The sequence below is a fragment of the Lagopus leucura genome, unplaced genomic scaffold, assembly GCF_019238085.1.
Source record: "Lagopus leucura isolate 7727_CA_CO unplaced genomic scaffold, USGS_WTPT01 Super-Scaffold_1, whole genome shotgun sequence".
Classification (NCBI taxonomy): domain Eukaryota; kingdom Metazoa; phylum Chordata; class Aves; order Galliformes; family Phasianidae; genus Lagopus; species Lagopus leucura.
Window position 1 is genome coordinate 16,890,483 of NW_024962250.1, and position 22,784 is coordinate 16,913,266.

Genomic DNA, 22,784 nt, shown 5'->3' on the forward strand with positions numbered 1-22,784 from the left:
AATCTTTTGAACAAAATTTCAGCTTGACAATTGCATTTAAATTCCTTTTAAAATCCTAGTGCAGGAAATAATCTCATCATAATTTCAGTACCATCACATATCACTAACTCTCTCCATCCTGAATGAGTGAGAATGCAGTTCATTCAGATTTCTCCTTCAGTCTTACGCATAATATAAGGCATAACAAATAAATACAGAAGAAGATGGAAGGTTCACCTGATCATCCTGTTAGACTCATCATGATCTGGATCAGGATCCTGCATTTCCCCATTGTCACTATGGCATCCTGTCATTGAAATCTCAGAGTCATGAGCTATAGATTCTTCCATGTCATCTATAAAACTGCTGTTTCTTTCACTGTCATTGTCGTCACTCCCTTCTTCCATGACCACATCAGACTCAGCCCCAGGACTAAGGAGATCTGGAATATTATTTCTTGAATTATTATCTGAACACATACAATACTCCAACCACAACATCCTAACGTATTTTGAGCTTCAGAAAAACCCAGGTTCTCTCTGGAATTCTACTGTCTGAGTCTCTATGCATTCAGTGTGTAATGGTGAAGGTGATCTTTAACCAACCATTTCGAAAATCACTACAGAAAACTGGAAACACATTAAACTGGAGTATTTTCAGAACTACAACTTCCTACTAAAAAGCTACCAAAGCCAAGGCAGAATTTCTTATCCATAGACTTCTATTCAAACATTCTATACACATGAGTTTTATTTCTGAGATCTTCTGGCAGATTTTCCATGCAGCTTGAATGTTGTGCACTGACTTGATGGCTGTTGGCAGGCTACAGCTGCAAACTGATGCTAGAAAAGCAGAAATTTCAAAACTAAAAATTTTGTAATATGATGGTGACATGATGATGAACTATTGAAACAACTCCCAAGATGATTATTTATAGTGTGAATTATTTATTTGGGCAGAAAATATATTTCCTTTGCACTGGTGCTCCCTAAGAAGACTGTACAATATGGGCAGTAATCCATTCTAATGAAATGACATTCCCTGCCTTTAAGAAGGAAATATTTAATTAATATAAAATAGCTCTATGTAATATAGTACTGAAAAAACAATGATGTTTTAAGTTTTAGCACACAGTGCATAATATAAACAGTATAAATATATTAAAGAAGTGTATGTTCAAATAATGTTAAACTTTCTCATTTGTTATTAAATTTGCATAGGCAAGATCAAAGAAACAACTTTTTACTGTACTCTTGCTTGCAAATGGATTAATCTGGAAGACTGAAAAAGAGAAAAAAATGACTTAGCTAAAGGCTTCATTACAAAAAAGAAAAAAACCCACAGAAAATCAACAATGAAAAAAGAAACCAATGAAAAAAGTCAAAATTATAAATTCTGTCAGATATAAAAACTTTATTTTTCTGGATAATTTGCACTGTTTCAGGACCCACTCAGAGACTCATGGACAGGAATTTTACACAAAGTCTAATCACAGGAAGATATCAAATGTTCACACTAAGAAATTTTCACCAAATTTGGTGTAGGCAAGTTCTTGACAGTCAAAATAGGGGATGCTCCAAAACAATAATAGCATTGAGATGACTGCTGGAAAAATGATTTGAACTGATGGTATTTCACTGGATCTGGAAGTGTATGGCTGAAACATTTGTTTCCACACACAGTAGTTTTCAAATGTTTATATATAAGTTTCTGATGTATGAATAAGAAACACATTATATTTAATTTCTAGCTGAAACAGTCATCCAGTCATGAATGATATTTCACAGTTCAGGACTCCCTTTTTGCTATTCATACAGCATGGCTTTATATCTCTATTTTTAATAAACCCACAGCCAGTTAAAAATATCCTCCCACATTTAGTGTTTAATGTATACATTAATGAAACCATGCTTGAAATTTTATTGCTTCAGCTCTTCCTTCACTTACTATTTTGGGGAAGATGCATCACACAGCAGATGGAAAGAGAGGCAGATACGGTATTTTATTTAGTAAGATGGAAATTAATGTGAACCAAATTTCTGTAAGAATTGAAATGAGACACCAGAATGAAATTGCCTATGAAAAGTCTAACGACCACGTGTAATTCATTTAGACACAAAATTAAGAGTTATACTATAATGCTATGGATACTACTTTATGGAAATTGGCGAGGAAAAGCCAAGTTCTAGAACTTTTACAGCAGAGAGCTCCAAGGACCTAAGAACTAATTCTGCAGAGTTGCACAAAAAGAAGTTTAGCGCTTTCTAAAATACTGCATGGAGTATGCACTCTCACCCCTAAGCGGCTTTGTACAAGCTTCCCTCACTTAGTTTTTCCTCAGAGAAAGCATTACATCTCATCAGTCTGCCGTCAGATTCGTGGTTGGAGGAAAGCAAACAAAAAACAGTATGTTACTTGTCAGGCAAAGGCATGGAGGGGATAAAGATTGTGTTGAAGGAATGAAGTACAGCTGTCTGAGACGAAGAGTGGGAAATCAAAAGAGTGACAGAGAAACAAATGCAAATTTGTTTCATTTAGTCTAGCTGTCCAGAAATAAGTCTTGCTTTTCCACCTTAACACTTCTGATCAATCCTATTTTGCACTGTCCTCTAAAATCACACCTAAAATGCATGCAGTAGAAATTTTATCATCTATAAGCAGACTTAGTGACTTCCTCTGGCTCTGCAAATCTCTGCTCACAACTATTTACAAACTTAAAAAAGGAAGATTAGAAGATGCATAAAAAGGATTTTTCTAAGCTACTGAAGATTTCTACACGGAAAACTCCATACTGTTATCAATGAGTTTAGCACATCATGGCACATTTTTAGCTTTTGGATTTGAAACTAAGTCTACCCCCCTCCATAAGCAAGTTATTGGACAAGTAACGGTTAAGAGAGGTACAAGAGGTGCAAATTCAAGTTCCATATTAACATGTGGAAGAACTTCTTTACAGTAAGTGTGATGGAGCACTGGAACAGGTTACCCAGAGATGTTGTGGAGCATCCTATGGAGATACTCAAGACTCCTCTGGATGCCTACCTGTGTGACCCATTGTGGGTGCCCTGCTTTAGCAGGGGGGTTGGACTCAATGGTCTCTTGACGTCCTTTCCAACCCATGTGATTCTATGTAATATTAAAAAATACTGGAGATTCCAAGAGCTAAATTTGAGGTGTACGACAGTGGATATGCACTTGGAGAACCACATCAATATTCCCAAAAGTCAGGATATTCAGCATCTAATATGTTTTTGCCTATGTTAATTGCCATTAAACAGAAAAAACTTTGCAGTAATATAGTCACACAAATATGAAAAATTACTTAACACTTTTGATTTTAGTATTGTTGGTACCTTTTCAATAAAGAAAATCATTGGTTTAAAGTTTGAAAAAGGATACCTAATGAAGCAATACCTTCTCAACCTCAGATGCAGTTTAGGCTGACAATATGATAATATGCATTAGACACTGAACACTTTACCACACTTCTCATTCCTTTATCACAAAGAAAAGTGATATTTTCAAGGCAATCAACAACTCATCTACAAAAACCCTTTTTTTCTCCAGTACTGTCCGTCAAGCCTAGCCATACATTTCTATAGTTGACACAAAACTGACAGCACATATATGGGAAATTCTGCAGATAATCAAGCTTTCAATTCTGGCAACTGATACGATTAGTTTTATCCCAAATGGCCTTCAAAGTTCTCCCAGTATACAGTTCCTTCTCTGGAAGATTATCCCAAAACAAACAAACTTCTTCCCTTCTCAAATTAAAAATCAATTTTGTGTTTTTATCTACTGCATGAAAGCCTTCTTCTCATGCATTGGGCTCTTCAATTTACTTTGGCATTCTGTGAGCAACGATCACCCAGAAGTTTTGCTGCTGAAGCCACCCCCGTGGCATGGTTGAGCCTGCCTCTCAGCGCTGTATTTTGAAGATCTGTGCTCCAAAATGATAATGTATGAACTATTTATAGGGTTCCTCCCACACTTCATCTCCAATACAAGAAATATCTTAGTGGAAAGGCTACTCCCAAGCAGTGGAAAAAGATATCTTTCTACACATAGGCTTTACACTTCTCTGTTATCTAACTCGTGGTTTAAACAATGACAGAAACAATTGTTAAAGTAACTTACCTCCATTAATGGCAACTTCCCCCAGGCAGTTATTTGGTACTTTAGGAGCACAGCGCTTGTGACAATTGAACCTACAGTCTGGCAAGAGAAAAGGAACATAATATAATTATTTGTCTTTTTCACTGCCACAGTTTCATTTCTTTTTCCTGCAATAACCTATAACTGTCAAGTTCAATCATTTCACTAGCACAAAGTTAACTTAACATGATCAGAGAGAACTAGCCTGGCCACATGCCATTTGCCAGTACAGCAGACAGGATGAACACACCAACAGCCTCCCACAGAGAAGGAAAGCAGTGCTTACAGCAATGGCAGGAAGATTTCACTGCACCATGTGCTACACTGATCTTGAGGAGCAAGTTGGATACCTGTGCACTTGGCTGAAAAACCAGAGATACTTTTCTGCTACAAGAAGCAGATCAGGCTGCAGCACATCCACTTCAGCTTAGACATTTGACTACATATCAAATACAAAAGAAAACTGAAGAAGCAGAACCTTAGCTGGCAATTTTACATGAGGAATACTTGCTCTTTGCATCATCAAGCAACTTCTAGACAGTTTTAAGTGAAGGCCCTCATTCACAGATATTTTTACTACTGTCTACTTCTACATTCTTCACATCTGTAAATGGCACTTTATTAGATGTCATTTCAATTATTTTCTTTTGGCTTATGGAACACATTTTACTTGAACTCAGAGCTGTAATTTATTAAAAGAGCTTGAAAAGCAAAGTCTGGAAGGAAAAAATATATTAGAGATGCCTCTATCCTTGTAATTATTTAACTTCAGATTGATTCAAAAACCAACCAAGGGACTGCAGTGCCAACAAGCTTTTTTTTTCTTTTTCTGTTTTCTTTTTTTTTTTTTAATTCTCATATAAGACCTTATTGTTTTACTTCCACTAGAATTCCCCCCAGACTTCTAACTGCTGAGAAGAATGTACATGCTATAATTAAAGCACAAAAACTTGCAGATAGAAAACAATGAAGATTAAGAATATGGTTCTACGTGTTAACTATTCTGCTGTAACTGCCCATGAGCACACTATCACCTAGTGACAAACAAAATAATCTACACCTTAGTGACAAAGATGTAAGGTACCTCAGCTATACCACAGAGTAATAATAAATAGCATGCAGCCAGCTCTTGAAGAACTAGTGTAATTCTGATCCCAGCACAATCCAATGTAATTGATCATGTGACTACATATGGACACTTTGGTAAAGAAATCCTGAGTGAACCTACATATCAGTTACTCAAATGTTAATTTACTAATTTTATTATGCTTAGCTTTTACATACCTAGAGAAAGTTTACTTACCTTTACACTGCAAACCCTGTCTAAAAAGCCCTTTGAGAAGTTTCTTACAGTACTGGCAAACTGTTGGCCGTGTGTAAGAGTGGATGACAAATGTGTGAGGCACTTTAACCTTAGAAAGTAGGATCTTGTCAAGCTGAATAGGCCGTCCAATGTAGGATTGTGAATTTGATCTCTTCTCTCGCCCAGTGAATGATTCTGATGGCGTTTTTTGCTGTGAAATACATAAAAGGACATTTAAAATAAATAATGATTTATTCATTTTTAATAGCATAACATACATATGCCTCACAAATATTAAATTATCTGTCATAAAAAGCATACTTTGCTTTTAAACACTAACAGAATATGCAACATACCCCTGCCTGAGATTGTGTTTAAAAACTTAGAATGGTATCAAATAATATGTTTGCTAACACTAGCATCATACATTTCACAATGTGGATAAACCTGTGTTGCTGTTGTTGATTTTCAATTTAAAAACAGATTTTTATAAAAATGAAAAGATTCATAAAAAATTTCTCAGAAAAACATTTTTTTGGTTCTGAGTAAAACAAGAACCATTTTTTTCCTTCTCTCCTATTTCCTGTTTTATACAAAGGTAACTTTGAAAAACTACTTTTGTACAAACATTAAGGAAATTGTTATCTTGATCTATGCACATGCAGATTTTTGATAAAAAGCAGATCAGTATCTCTCATCCACTTTACTTATAACTTTTGCTATTGCTAACCTTATCACATTCAGATTATGCATGACAAATCAGAACAGGTATTTATATTTCTCTCTATAAATACACATGAATTGAGACGCACTTTCTCTAAGAAATAGAATAAAAAAAATCCTGAAAGAAATAAGTTACCATATTTTTCTGCTAAATACATTTAGATGTAAATATGGTAAATAACACAGAAAATTATGGACTCAGAAAACTGTGTACTCCTAAGAACTGCCTTGAGGAACAAACTACACCCACAGTTAACATGGAAAAGAAAAATACAGTAACAAGATGCAACTTAATCTTTTAAAATTCATCATTTTCTTGCTCGTTGAAAAAATATGTTCAGGTAATTGAAGGCTAGAAAATGAGCCATTCTCTATTTGGCCTCCACTAGTCAAAGGCTGCAGTAGCTGAAACTTTGGATTGGCCTAGCTTGGAAAACTATTTTCCTTCAAACTAATAATGTTCCAACAAAGCTGTCATCCTTAGAGACCAATTATTATTTCCTGCTCACTAGAATGTAAAAGTCAATTTCTGTATGCTTCTGTCTGAGAACCTTGGAGCAAGGGGAGATTTGTATGCCATTTTGGTGGTAAACAAACCTGACGAGTTCTAGCCTTGTCTTCACAGCATATTTGCCAAAGAAACAGAAAGATAATTCTTACAAAAACCAGATGGGTTTCTTACTGTAAAGACCAATTTCTTTTCTTTTGGCTATACTGCATAACTATCTCTTTCCAAAGAAGCACATGCAATAGATTTGTTGAACATTAGAGCTTCCCTACTATTTGACAACAATGCCAGCTTCACACTTATTCAGTGTATAAACGCAGGCCTGTCAGTCAAGGAGAAATATGCAAAATACACTGTATGAACCACGTGCATTCACCATAAGCAAGTTAGTTTGAAATAAGCATAGGAAAGTGTCTGTCTTCTCTTCACCACACACAACAACAGAAAATGTACAAGTTCATGCTTTGATGTTATATGTTTACTTGTTCCTGAGCCTTCCATCTCTAGGCTCTGTAACGCACCTATACATACAAAAAAACTAGCTTCAGTTTAGGATTAAAATTGTTTAATATTGATCAGTTAGTAATACTCATAGAATCATAGAGTGGCCTGGGTTGAAAAGTACTTCAAAGACCATCTTGTTTCAAGCCCCTGCCCTGGGCAGGATCACCAACCCCTAGACCAGGCTGCCCAGAGCCACATCCAGCCTGGCCTTGAATGCCTGCAGGGATGGGGCATCCGTAACCTCCTGTGGCAACCTGTTCCAGTGTGTCACCACCCTCTGCATGAAAAACTTCCTCCTAATATCTAACCTAAACCTCCCCTGACTTAGTTTAAAACCATTCCCCCTTGTCCTATCGCTATCGATCCATGTAAACAGTCACTTCCCCTCCTGTTTATACGCTGCTTTCAAGTACTGGAAGATCACAGTGAGGTCTCTTTCTCTTCTCCAAGCTAAACAAGCCCAGTTCCCTCAATCTTTCTTCATAAGAGACGTGCTCCAGATCTCTGATCTGGATTCAGATCTTACTGGCCCTCCTCTGGACCTGTTCCAAGAGCTCTGCATCTGCCTTGTGCTGGGGGCCCCAGGTCCCCAGCAATACTCCAGATGGAGCCTCACAAGAGCCGAGTAGAGGGGGACAATCACCTTCCTCTTCCTGCTGGCCACCTCTTTTTTAATTCAGTCCAGGATATAATTGGCCTTCCAGGCTGCAAGCGCACACAGCTGGCTCATGTCCAGCTTCTCATCTACCAGCACCCTTGAGTCCTTCTCCCCAGAGCTGCCCTCAAAGAGTTCTTTCCTCAATCTGTATAAATACGTGGGAGTGTCCCAGCCCAAGTGCAACACCTTGCACTAGATTGATACCACAGCAGTCTTAGTGCAGTGCCTTAAAAGAGTCACTCATCCTCAACCCCATGCCATAGTCAGGCATCTAGCTCAGAATGTTATCTACAATGCACAAGACTAAAACTGTTGTCCTATCTGATGTATTATATTTTTAATGGAAGTATATTATTTTTAAATAATTCTTTACAGATTTGTCTTAACCCTAATCTCACAAAACCCACCCCTGCAGTTCCCCCCAGTGACACTATAAACACCTTGTCCCATAAACTCAACAGAGCTTTCTAAGGTATTAGTCACAAAATTTGATGTCTTTGTCTTCAAGTGGACATTTGGTGGAATTTTAATGTGGTGACACAATTAAAATGTATTTTCACAAAACAAAACTGATGGAGAAAAGTAAAAATTTCTAAGGAGAGTTATATTGTTTACTTTTATGTTGTTGCCACAAATCAATATTTCAGCTTGCTAAGCAATTTCTTGACAATCGTACGGTTTTTTGAAGCATAAACAATCCAAATGTCTCCTAACATGCTCTTGCTAAAATCACCAATTAGTACCATCTACATAAATGAAATCTACTTTGTATTGTTGTACTAGGCTTTGTTTTCAACATTATTGTTGAATGAAAAATTATTTTAGCAATTGAATACTGCTAAAATCTTTCCTCAAAGGACTTCAGAAAGTTGACTTGGCTTGCCTTTACTCACCAAATAGCTAGCAGGTTTTGGAAACTTCAGGAGTGCTGCTGAAATGTACTGAGACTAACTTTAGGTACCAGTATGATAAACTGAGAGAGGCAATATTTTCCATTCATGGCCTAATCCCATGGACTGGCACTCTTTCCAACAGAGGCAACATAAAATCTGCTTCCGTTGGGTAGCAAGTGCAGGGAAGTTGGGTGGCATGAAACACAAAGGTCACTCCACAACACCAGGGACTGACTGCTTAGGAGAACCATCTAAATTTACAGGTCATGATTTTCTCCTCCCAATACCTTCCAAAATAGTTTTCAACATCCCTTAACTTTAATTTCCACCATCCAGCATCAGGCAGATACCATAATTTAAAATTCCTAAAAGGAAAACAGGAACTACACTATTTTCATAGTAAAAGCAAGACGCTTGCACAAAAGCACCTTCTTTTTTGCTGGTGAGCCTGGTTTGTTAGAAAGATAAATTAGTTTTTCCTGGTAGTGAGCCAGACTACTGACTCAGCAACTCTGGAAACTTCCCAGGAAATGATTGCTTAACTGGATTACACCATGGAAACTAACAGCCTGCACTGCTCCAAACACTAAACAGTCCTTCTAACAATCACGCTAGCAAGGTAATCTGTATTTTAACAGATTAGAATATTATCTTCCAAGTGACAACAAAAACAAAGGAACATGTGAAATTATTTAACTGCATGGATGTTCAATCGAGCCAGTGAAATTGATCCAGTATTGCCTTGAGTTATGAAAATATCAGAACCTAGTACTTGCTTATTTCTTATTTTAGAAAAAAAACCAAACAAAACAAAACCAAACCAAACAAAAAAACAAAAAACAGATGAGGCTCTCTCTCTTTCAAGAATGGTTAAGTGCCAAGCTGTTCCCCGACACTCCATTCTACATATTGCTTACTTTCATTAGCTGATCCCTTGCCCCTCATTCTTGATCAATCTCTTCAGATTTTTGGAATGTCCTGAAACTGTATATCATTTGTTAGACTTTGTTAAAAGCTACCCAAGAACAAAACTATTTGCCTACAGTAGGCAGAAGCACAAAGTCATTGTGCAGAATCATGTCATTGCAGAAAGGAAATAATCCTTCTTATAATTTCCACTCCAAAATTAAAAACCCCTCAGCAGGCCACCCCATCTCTTTACAATGACTTCATTCTACTACAAGGTGATCTGTCTAGTGGATGGAGGTAAAGCTGTTGATGTGCTCTACCTGGACTTCAGTAAAGTCTTTGACACTGTTCCCTACAACATCCTCATGGCAAAGCTGGCTGGCACAGTTTGGGTGGGTATATGCTCCACTGGGTGAAACACTGGCTGGATGGCAGGGCCCAAAGAGTTGAAGTCAATGGAGTTAAATCCAGTTGGCTGCCAGTCACGAGTGGCGTCCATCAGTACTTGGTACTGGGGCCACTTCTATTAAACATCTTTATCAATGATCTTGATGAGGGCATTGAGTGCACCCTCAGTAAGTTTGCAGACAACACCAAGCTGGGAGGGAGTACTGATCTGCCAGAGGGGAGAAAGGCACTACTGGGGGACCTGGATAGACTGGATCGATGGACCAAGGTAAACCACATGAGTTTCAATATGGCCAAGTGTTGGGTCCTGCATTTTGGTCACAACCCCACTCAACCCTACAGGCTTGGGGAGGAGTGGCTGGAAAGCTGCCTGATGGAAAGGGACCTTGGTGGATGGACCTTGATGGACAGTCATCTGAATATGAGCCAGCAGTGTGCCCAGGTGGCCTATGGCATCCTGGCTTGTATCAGAAATTATGTGGTGAGCAGCACCAGGGAAGTAATCTTGCTCCTGTACTTGGCACTGGTGAGGTCTCAGCTCGAGTGCTGTGTTCAGTTTTGGGCATGTCAATTCAGGAAAAACATTAAGGAGCTGGAGCAGATTCAAAGAAGGGCAACAAGGCTTATAAAGAGCTTGGAGAATATGCCCTACAAGGTGCAAAAAAAAGGAACTGGGACTGTTTAGTTTGGGGAAGAGGAGGCTGAGGGGAGACCTTATTGCTCACTTCGAATACCTGAAAGGCGCTCACAGTGAAAGCAGGTTTGGCCTCCTCTCACTAGTGACAGGTGACAGGACTAGGGGAAATGGCCTCAAGTTGCACCAGGGGAGGTTTAAGTTGGATGTCAGGAAAAATTTCTTCACAGAAAGGGTTGTTACGCATTAGAATAGGCTCCCCAGGGAGGTGGTTAAGTCACCATCCCTGGATGTGTTCAAAAAACCGTTTGGATGTGGTGCTCAGGGACATGATTTAGCAGAGGGTTGTTAGAGTTAGGGTAGTATGATTAGGTTGCAGTTGGACTTTATGATCTTTAAGGTCCTTTTCAACCTGAGCAATTTTATGATTCTAGGATTTAACAGCCCTGCAATCCAATTGCACAAAGCCTAAAATGTAACACATTGCTGATTGTCCAACTTTTTGTTAAAAGGCTTCAAAAAGTACTAAAAAAAATGTCCCAGAGTTTCTGGAAGAACTTCACTGAAGAGTTTCATGTGCTATAGCGCTCAGAAAAATCATTACTTAATTTTGACATTTGAATGTCTTATTGTAAATTATGCTTGTGGAAACACATTCAAATAAATTTGTCCTGAACAAGAACAAACTGCACATCCCAAGCTCCCCTAAATGAGTAATTTTTCAAAACCGTTCACAGACAAGTGCTTCTCTTTTGCAGGCCCAGTATCTAAAAAGCTCTGTGATATTATCCCTGTGTATAACACCAAGACAGCCAACCAAAAAATTATGGTATTCCTACATTTTTGAAGTGCTTGCCCTAAAAGCAAAAAAAAAAATCTAGTTTATTTATTTGGATGTATATTAATTAGTATACATTAAAACAAAACCAACAAAATAACTGATCTCATGAAGTTGCATTTTCCATGTGGAAATATATTGCTGAAATATGCACTTCCTTCTTGTATTGAAGGCAAAAGATAAAGACTTAATATGTTCACACACAAATTTTTCACAGGAAATTAGCGTCATATATGAAGTTATATTTATCAGTCACCACAGGAACTATGTTCTTTGCTGCAATGCAAATGCTGACTTTCTTTAATAAATTAAACTATGTGACTATAATTAAGTTAATTCAAGGAAACAAATCTTCAATTAAATACACTGAAATACCACACTTAGAATTCAATCAACTGTGTTGTCTTTTGATGCTTCTTGCACTCTTCTCTTTAACTCAAGTGTATGATTTAATCTCACAAGCACCACAGTTAGCTATCTATGGTCTGAAAAACACTTCAATGTTAAATGTGTAAACACGTCAAAGAACTGACTTTAGTAGTGTTAAATTAAACTACCCACAGATGGAAATTATTATGTACCCCGTTCTCCTGCTCAGATATCAATAGCAGCAAATGGTAGTATGAATGCTTTTTATGTAACCTGCCTTATTTTGCAAAGTAACAAAAAATGTTTAATACATTTCAGCAGTAGTTGTGTGACTATGCTATCTTCTCAGGTCATTCAGTCAGGGATTTCCCCAAACAAAAGCCCTTTGTTGACAAAGATTTGCTAGTGGCTACAGGGGCTATTAGGGTTTATTTAGAGTATCTACAAGTCCCCAGTTTAAGCTACAGAGACTTATATGTAGGTTCACAAGCTGAAAACTGCAAGTCTAAGCTCCTAGGAGCAGGCCCTTATCTCAATCCATAAGTTCTTGCACTTTTCAATCTTCTCCCCATTCCACTGTGAAGGAAGCATGCAAACAGATGTGTAGTGTTTAGTTTTCTGCCAGGTTAAAGCACAACACTGGAGGAAAACTTGAGGGTGACAAGAATAAAATGTATTTGTGAGTAGTGTTAATTCAGAGTTAACTTGAGAGTCTCTCCTCTTGAGGAAATATTAATTTTCCCCCTTGGGTTAATCAACCCAACTATATTCATTAGAGAAGGGCTCCTACTGATTACAACTGGAATAAGGCACAGAACTGCTCTCAGCTGCAGCACCCTAGCTATTCTTTAGCCCTTCTCTAAAAGTTCCTTCTTTCCAGTCCATTGAGTTACTGAGGCATACAGGTACTGGAACTGAGAAAATTAGATGTCTGACTGGAAAATGAAGGTTTCGTAGAGCAGGAATTTTTTGCTCACTAGATTCCTTATTTGAAATGAATGAGAGAAAAAAGCAGCTGTATCAACAGCTAGAGATGAGGGAAGGAAGAGAAAATGGCCATCCATAACTGCAGACTCCCAGGGACTCTAGGACTCAATGTCCTATCACCGCAAAATCTCTCTTCTGTACATAGCTAAGAAGCTTCAGACCTGCTTATAATAAATATGCAACATTCTGTCAGTGATATACAAATAGTCTTTTTAACTAAAACTATTTTGCAGAACATAATTCTTGATTTTCCATTAAGAAGTAAAGATAACATATAAGTAAAATTTTTAACACTTCATTTATCCATGGCCCAAAGACAGAACATTCCTATTTTAAACACAAAACTCAGCTAGATTTTTTTTCTGGAGACATCACCTCCAATGCATCTAATAAAATTACATTTACACATCAACACTGATCATTTCCAGAAGAATGAATAAAACTCACAAAATAATGAAAACATAAATAGCACAGAAATTAAATGTTTTGTCATATAAATGTTTTAAAGTACAAATATAGTTAGTTAATACATTCTTTCCTTTAAAAAAGAAACTTTTTTTTTCCCCGAATACCACCTTTAGTATTTACTACTTTCACTTACCATGAATTTATGACAGTCCGAGACTGTATGGATCATCATTTTTCAGATAGCACATACATAGAATAAAATTGTTAGGTATTAAAAATACTCTATTCCATGTATGTTTGTTTATATTGTTTTGTGAGTGTTTTACAGAGTTGTACTTCTTGGGCATTCTACATTACTTAGGCAAAGAAAAATCACAATAGTTATGTTTGAGGAAAAAAACACAGAAATTTATTTTTAAAAGATAAATGTTTGGAAATGTTCAACATTAAAAATATTTCTCAAATTAATTATCTATTTTCCAAAGCTCAATATTCTACCTCTGTATATCAAATATATGCTGCAAGGAAAAGATGTCAAAATTTTATTTTCCAAAAATTTTTAAAATTTATTGCATTTAACAAGCTTCCTTAGGAAATCCATTTTGAAAACCCATTAAGAATCCTTTTGATGTGAATTATGCATTAAAAAAATTGATATACTGTTTTCTCACTAACACACTATTATTATTTATGGCTATGACTCAGTTGTACACAGTTAAAATAAATTTTTAATTATTTTAAAATTATGTTTTCCAGAGAAAAACAGAATCCTTGACTGATTTTTGTAATGCAACTATATTCTGAAAAAAGCTTCTATGTTGTGTCATGATATTAAAAGCTTGCTAGCAACCACTTTAGGTCAGTTTGTTCATCTCAGGATGTTTATTTTGTACATTATTCCAGCAAATTCCCAACGTTCCGAAAGTGAAGTTTAGATGTTCTTCCCATCTATTACAAAATGTCACTTTCATACAAAAATATTTTAATATCAGTGGAGTTTTACTCTTTAATATAAGAAGAATTATGATCTTCACTTTGGAATAGTGGCTTTGGAGTTTTACACCAGATACACTCACACTCTTTCTAAAAGAAAAAATAAATGCTCTTGAGTTCTCGAGATTACATAAAATCATGCTGATAATTAATAAAAGAGATTGTTCCTGACAGTATAGTAGGGAATAAATTTAGTACATACCTCATAGCCAGGGCTAACAGGAGACTGAGACAGGAAGTTGGAAAGAATAAAAGATAGACCAAAGAAATAATGGAAAAAAGACAGAAAATAATGTTACTTTAGAAGCAAGCATGAACAGGCTATTATTTTATACATTAGTTCTACATAGCTTGCTCTGAAAGTAATGCCTTCCATTTATTTCCTTGGAAACGACAACAGATACAAAGAGCACAACTACACTATTTGATAGAGCAAATTCTCAGCTACAAAACACTATTTTTCAGTGTAGTCACCATCATTAGCTATGCCTTTTTGCTAGCAATGATCAAGAGCCTGCATGCTGCACTGGTAAAACTCTGCACTAGCAGAGGCAACCCACCGTCACCACTACTGAAATGCACCACCCACCATCTCACTGTGCTCACATCCACTGTTCAGTCTCCATAAACATTCAACACACATCAATGAAAGTCAGTAGGTGCCATTTTTTCCACATAGAGGGATTCAATTCTACATCTTGGCTTCATCCACACTTTTATGCCAGATGCATTTCTGTCAGAATGCCCCTCTGTTGCCGTCTATTGTATGGCAACAAAGTGTAATGGAATGTTGGTGGGTAGGTTGAACCCCAACAGACATATTACCACCATCCTCCTCTAATCTTGTGTTCCACCATAATAAAATAGGAGACATTACTTTCATCGCAACCCTGATATGTTATAGAATAGAATGCAAAAGAATTGCATTTGAGCTATGATAGGTAAAAACTTGGGTAACACTACACCCTCCTAGTTTTACTTAATTTTAGTATGTCCATTTGATGAGTTTTACACTGTGAAGTTAAGAAGAAAAAAAGGATATTCCCCAGATTTTATTTTATTTTTAAAGTTGCATTTAAGTATAGCCTCCAGTCAATTTTCAGCTCAAATGAAATGCTTTATTGGCTAATGAGGACAGACATAAACTTTGAAACTGTGCCTGCTGTGGCAATTCCCTAGAAAAGGATAATTAAAATAACTCTTGAAGGATACTACATTACCCATTACCATGCCTCAAAGATTTCTCAAATATCAAAATTCTACAATTTACGGCAAAATGTCTTAGCTCCTTCACGTAATGTAAAAAATATATACACTGAAATAAAAATTCAGATAATTTTGCCCCCTATGAAGAGTCTCCAGGAACTATCAACTCTCTATCAACTGTTACCACTCCACTTAGTAAATAGGTTAAAAATGAAATTTATTTTAGTTCTATTTAAGTAACTGGTAGATCTCTGACTGAATTCACTAGTCTCAGATGGAGTTTATATTTTTCTGTCAGTGACTCAAGAATCATGCCAATACAATAAAAATAGTGTATAATAAAATTTTGTGATAAAGGTCAATGTCTCTTTGTCTATTCACAAAGATTCCAGAATAATGAAATACATTTCAAAATACATGCTTTGATTTCACATCATAAATTGCCAAAAATTTATCTCAGAGTATAGCAGAGGAATGGAGTTCAAAGAAGAGGTCTGATGTAGGAAAAGTGAAAAAAGTCTAAATAGACTTAAAAAAGGTGGAAAAACTCAAACATGTTCAATGCAAAAACAAAAACACATGAAGAAGTCTTGTTTGAGATCTCATCTGAAAATATGATAAATGATACCATGATTTCCTGAAGTAAAAGTGACACTGGAAAAGCACTTATTTCAGTTTTCTAGGCTTATGCCTATCCTCGTAACTTTCTACAAATATACTTTCTATGTACATGTGTGAATGTGCACATGCATATATGTTTATACAAATGCATGATATTCCAAAGTTTGGTTACCCTGATGATTATAAGATCTTTGAGAAGTGTATTTTGCAGTATGCATGATACTTACTGTATTTCTTTGTATTTTAACTTAGTTTTATTTTTTTAAACATTTAAAATGTATAGCTTTGCAAAAATATATATATATATATATATAAGAACCAATAGAGGCATATAATTGAACGTATTTTCATATTTAAATTGTTATCATGTAATTTATCATGTACAGTGAAGTGAGTACTGATAGAGAGTGTACTAAGACTCTCACTCATAAAACTCTTTTAATCAAAATTCCAGGAACAGAATTAGGGTCAGTCTTGTCTCAACATTTCACTGGTATTGGTCTGAATAAGTCAGCATTTTGAAATAACCTACTGAGAATCATGAATAATCTATGAAGATTTGTTGCTGCAGTTTCTGCAGAACTTAAGCATCTTATTCATTTATGCAGCTTTTCAAGTAAAATACAGATTCATAATGTTAACCTTAATTTCCAAGTAGCTTTACGCTAATGATAATCATCAGCATAAGTACATAATTATGGTTCATATATGCAGTGCCATCTAACACCAGATCTACACCATTTGCAATAGTGTCCTTTTAGTATGTCAAGTTTAATAAGTTTAATATTCTAATTGAGAGGAAAACATGATAATTGTTGTGTGTACTTATAAACTCTTTCCTCTCTTTCAAACCTTAAGGTTTTCAAAACTTTCACTTAGAAGTGGAGTCCATTTACACACAGTGCAAATTCATAACTTTCATATTATAATCACAAGAAAAATACTGCCAAGACAAAAACAAGTATTCCAACTTTTTTCAGTCATTGCATTTTGTTATCGGAAGACTTTTCATCATGGAAAACTACTATATTTATGAATAAACAAATACGTTGTATATGTATGTGTGCACGTGTGTCCTGCAGCTCTGCATTTAGACATCTACACATAAAAATACATATATTCTACACACATACTACACTTACCACAATGTTTTGTTTAAGGAAATGATAAAGATTTCACTTTCTCCAAACACTAAGAGATATTCTGTACTTACAGGTTACTTACAAAACATTATAGCCTTGACTGTTACAGAAACTCTGTTTGATGCAGTGTCTCAGTGTTCTCCTGAGACCACTTCTTTCCTGTATCATGAACCAATGGACATAATGTTCTATGGCAGAAAAATTTCAGCATCTAATTCCAGTGAAGACATCCAGTTTTGAGCATCAAGATGTAGCTTCTCACATTAGCATGGGTGGCAGTTTCAGATTTTCAAAATAACATAATTCTTCTCTAAGGGAGGAGTCTACTGGGAGTATCAGAAGTGACACATACCTTAAGCTCACATACCTTAAGCTGGTGACCTCCCTTTTACATCATGATGCCTTTTCCCACAGAAAAGCTTTGTTATTTGCATACTCTTAGCCCCAGAGTCTCCAACAGACAAAAACAAATCCTGCAGCACATAATTGTTTCTTAACAGTAATATCCATGACCTTGGTAACTAAGGAATTGCATACCAGAAGGGCTTCATCCGTCACACTGGGTGATGTCTCTGCAGAAACTGTCCGAATAGTGTTGAGTCCTGTTAGGGAAACATTTGACAGGCGCCTTTTACGTACACCACTGCAGTTGTTAGGAATTTTAAATGCACATCTCTTATGGTAATTTAGACCACATCCTGAAAAGAAAATTTTAAAACCATCTGATTACAGTTTATTCCTGGAAAAGCAAAGAACATTTTTCTTTGGTGAGTAAAAACAACAGCCTTTTTTGATGAAACTTTTTTCCTCTGCTCTCCTTGTTTAGTTCCTATATTCTACATGTTCTTAGTGACATTATGAGCTCTTGAAAACTTAAACCTATACAGTGTTTTATCTATCATAGAAATGATAGATACATGGAAGGAATGGCACAAAGCTGCACCACAGAATATTCAGATTGGACATTAGGAAAAATTTCTTTTCCATCAAGATTAAACACTGTAATGGCTTCCTAGCAAGTTGATTGGTGCCCTAAGCCTGTCAGTGTTCAAGAGATGTTTGGATAATGTTCTCAATAATATTCTTCAATTTCTGGTTAGCCCTGAAGAAGTCAAGCAGTTGGAAGGTCACTTCCCATCAAACCATTCTGTTCTATTATAAATAAGACACAGATAAGCTTCTCTTCAAGCAAGCGAGCAAACAAACCAACCTACATATAGACTGTTTTGCACTTCCACTTACAGATCAGTATCTAGGAGGCCTCAGGAGAGTCAAAAGGATACCTCCTTAATCTGTTAATTATTTTGATCATTAGATCTAACTGTCTCTACCTACCCAGTCAATTTAAAAGAAAGCTGCATCAGAAACAAATGCGTGAAAATGTAATGGAAGACTTCCTTCCTGAGACTGAACAGCCTGCAACTTACCTTCACATTTGAGTCCCTGGCGCACCAGTCCCCACAGCATTTCTCCACAATGGTCACAAAAGGCTGGTGCTCGGTAAGAATGAACAAAAAGAGCATGGGGTCGGATTTGAAAGTCTTCAAAAGTAGCAGAAGCTGTAACAAGATTAATTCCAAAATGGAGTAAAATTAGTAGCATAACATGCTTCATATCTTTCATCACTGTACAAAACAAAACACCTTTTTTATTAGAGTTGTTATGTCTTGTTACTCATGCAGAGTAAACTCTAGAAGATAACGAACTCTGAATTTTATATGGGTATACTATATATAGGTAAATATACCATTTCTCAAAGGTAGAAAGATTGATGGCATTTCATCACACTACAAAGACCACTGGAAAAAGAAACTACTTTTACATATATGCAGCACAACTTTATGATTTTATTTTACATAAGCTCAGAAGAAAGCTAGTAACTTGGTGAAGCTGAACAAATTAAGTTCCCTAAATTGAATAATTGATGCCTTTGTTAATAGAAGTTTAAAGATAATGTACATGATAATGTAAATGATAGCACCTAAAATCTAACCAAAGATACAAAATGGAATGTAAATAAATACACAAGCAGAAAAACAGTTCAATTCTAAAGAGCTTGTAGACAGAACAAGGAGTAAAAGGGGTGATGTGAAAATGAACTACAGATGGAATTTCAGTGGATAGAGAAGAGAGGAAGGAGAAAAGGTTATCATCCAGTCTGAGCACCTGCAGAGGGATTTTCTTCCTGATTTTAAGAAAGAAAAAGAAAAAAGAATACATTGTGGACATCTCTAAAACTCTACTTCAGATGACCGTGTTAAAATTGTTTCTTTTTCTTACTATGTTAATGTACCAGTCTAATGAAAAATATTATGTACCAAATGTTATTAAAAATTAAGCACGTATGCAAACACTTGATTCTATTTAGGATGTCATTTAAACATTTGATTTAGCAAGTATGTGCTTCCATTTCATAGTTACCAGTATGAAAGGACCAGGTCTGGAGTGAGTTAATAGAAATACCTTGTCCCTGAATAGAAATACATTTCCAATGTGGAGTCAAGAGAAAAAAAATCAATTTTTTAATAGTTCAGTTGAAATAAATCCTGAAAGACTTAAGCACCTTCAGTTCATGTATTAATAAAGAAAAACAAAAATCTGCAAACTAATGAAGTCAATCATCAAGTCTACCATCATTTCAGTCATATGTTTTTTCTATAGAATCAAAGAATACTATTTTGGAAAACTGAGCACTCAAAATTTAAAATATATACTGATATTAAAATATAAAAATGCATATTTGTTCTTCATCTGTAAACATCAGAACAAAATATAGTCATACAAACTGATCATTTTGGATGTCGGTAATTCATACCTTCCTCTTCTCTCCACTTACCTGGTTTATTAGCTGAGATATAGACATGAAGACATGGTCATCTGCATTTGGGGAACTCCAGTCATTCAGCCTAGTATAACAAAGACACCTCCTCAGCAAGGAGGCTTCAGCTCTCTGCTTGATTTCTTCAGAGATTGAAAGTATGTTCTGAGCCTCAGCCCTTTCTATTCAAGACCTTTGATTCTGGAATTTGCAGAGCATGCGTACACATAGCTTTAAGAAGAATATGGCAATTATCTTCTCCTCCTCTATAGATAGCAGTGACCATGGAAAAGCTGTAAGCTTACTCAGCACCAAAACTGGAACAACATGCCCAATATATTTCCAACAAGACTGTGAAATGTACAGCCTTACACTTGTCTCTCCAGTTTAAATTTGCACTTAACACAAAAACAAAAAGTTTAGTTAACAAGACAGTATGTCAGCAAGTCTACCCAGGGAGAATACAAGAATGCATGAATTTTAATACCACATATGTGAATATATATGTAAAATATACATGCAATTATTAAAGCACAATTAAAATATGAGTGATGTTTAAAAACAAAAATAGCATAAGTTTCAATCAAGCGAGGAATTTATGTACAGAAGTTTATGCCTACTTTCCTGAATACCTACCCAAATCTATTCAAGTACTTAAATTCTATTCTGAGTGAAGGAACTTTACTATGTTGAAAGATTGGAGAGGAACTTTTTATGGATTTACTGGGTGGTTTTTCAAATAGTATGAGCAGTGCAAAACAAAAAAACCAACAACAACAACAACAACAACAAAAACCCACACAGCCAAACTTAGAAAAAGCAGTAGCTGTCATTTATCTTCATAATTTAGATAATGAATTGAAAATATTTTAATCTTAAACTACTACTTTCCGTGAAAAGAAAACAGTAGAATCTGATTTGAATTTAAAACCTCCCAGAGGCAGTTATCCTTAGGGATTTCTTCATTTGTCTCTCTTTCTGTATCTTAAATTCAGTTCCATCTGAAGCTGTTAAGTAGATGAAAAGCATTTTGTCATTATTCTCCTTACTTACATTTTTATTGAACTACTCTCTTCACTATCCCCAAATGGCAAAGAAATAATTGATATCCTTTTCATTAAAGCTATCACTGAACCTTCCGACCTTCCTGCAAATTAATGAATGTGTTATCATGGTTCATGCTCCTGTAATAAATTTTTTTTCTACTCCCAAGGCAAAAAACATGATCTAGAAATGACTTAATTACATCTTCTGTTGAGTTTGGGTTACAAATAAGTGTAATACTAAATACCACATTTTTAACAGTAATAATGAAATTTAGGAGACAGAAATCTAATGTAAAGAAACCTCCCAAAGTATGGAACTTCAAGTTTATGCAGAGATGATTATAAGCACACATGCAAAACTGCATACAGATGTTTAAAATCTCAATGTCCCACATATTTTCCTTTCTTGTACAATGAAACCAGCAAAACAGAGATGACAAAATTTCAGAGAAACTACTTTTCAGTTGAAGTTTAATTTTTGCCTGAAGTCTTTAACTGATTACTGAATTGGGATTTTTCCTTGACAGAAAAGTAAATTGTCTGTGCTGAATTATGGCTGGATTTAAATAGGTCTGTGGCAAGTTGGGCCATCATTTTCACAGGGTACTCAACCTCCTGCCACATCTGCTACAACATACTAGAGTTAAATCTCAGCAATGATGAGCTGACTGGCAAATTTGCCTACCTAAAACAAACTCTAAGAGCAGCTGAACTATACTTCTGTGGGGACGAGAGACAATTGTTAGTAACGAAGAGTCCATTTGAATGCAATGTACCAGAAACAAAGTACAAAGCATTGAAAGGCAGGAAATCATTTCAGGGAACAATGAAAGACTGCTGCATCCAGACCATGTACTAGGTTATTAGGCTGGCATACAAAGGAATGCAGATCAACATTGCAGGAAAATGCTACTAGGGCACTCACTCTCCAACCTAAAGCCTCTCAGGCACCACCACCAACAGGTCAGCAAGAAACCGAAGTTAAAGTCAAACTACTAGATGAGGAACACCAGCCTAATGGTTGAAAAGGTAAGTTCTGGAATACTTCCTGCATTATCAAAATAAGATGAGTAGAGATAAATATCATTCTTTCTTTTCATCATGACTCTCTTGACTGAATAACTGGAACTTTAAAATATACCATTTTATACTGAAAATATAAATATTCAAAAATGAAAGGTGGGGAGGGCATTTATATGATTCTTTATATGATTCTAAGAAAGCTTTAACAAGTACTAAAAAATCTAGTAATTAAATGAAAACATACCAACATTCCTTCCCCTTAATTTGAACTTTTGGTAATGTTCTATTGTGCTTAAAGGCATGAAAACATTTTGGGTTTTAATCCTTCATGTAATCCAATATTTTTCTCAGCTTAAATTTACATGTTCTCATCAAGCTCTGCAGAAAGCAGTCTAGCTTTTTGTCTCAGGAAACAGTGTTATTTCAGAGCACTATTCATTGAAACTATTATGTGTAGACCTTACTTTAGACGAATTATGTTTACTAGAAAATTGCACACATCTTTTATCTGTATAAATATATAAAGTTCACAGAATCAGAATCACAGTATAGTTCAGGTTGGAAGAGACCTTGTAGGTCATCTCTACCTTCTCTGTTCAAGCAGGGACAATTAAAGCCACATCCATGTTTGGATGGTCTTTGAATATTTCCAAGAA

The 22,784-nt window shown here is 35.8% G+C and overlaps 1 protein-coding gene across 6 annotated transcripts in view; it reads right to left on the reverse strand.

Moving 5' to 3' along the window:
- The window catches only part of PRKD1 (protein kinase D1), a 109,819-nt gene that overhangs the window by 20,914 nt on the left and 66,121 nt on the right, over positions 1 to 22,784 (reverse strand). For 2 of the 6 annotated variants that reach the window (XM_042864395.1, XM_042864405.1), the window contains exons 3-8: positions 18,669 to 18,800; positions 17,779 to 17,939; positions 14,475 to 14,498; positions 5,441 to 5,651; positions 4,120 to 4,197; positions 217 to 421 (exon numbers count right to left, since the gene is read on the reverse strand). In XM_042864395.1, coding sequence (XP_042720329.1) covers positions 217 to 421; positions 4,120 to 4,197; positions 5,441 to 5,651; positions 14,475 to 14,498; positions 17,779 to 17,939; positions 18,669 to 18,800 — 811 coding nt within the window. Of the gene's footprint in view, positions 1 to 216; positions 422 to 4,119; positions 4,198 to 5,440; positions 5,652 to 14,474; positions 14,499 to 17,778; positions 17,940 to 18,668; positions 18,801 to 20,077; positions 20,148 to 22,784 lie in introns of all 6 variants that reach the window. The other 4 variants (XM_042864409.1, XM_042864417.1, XM_042864433.1 and 1 more) reach the window with 3 other exon arrangements.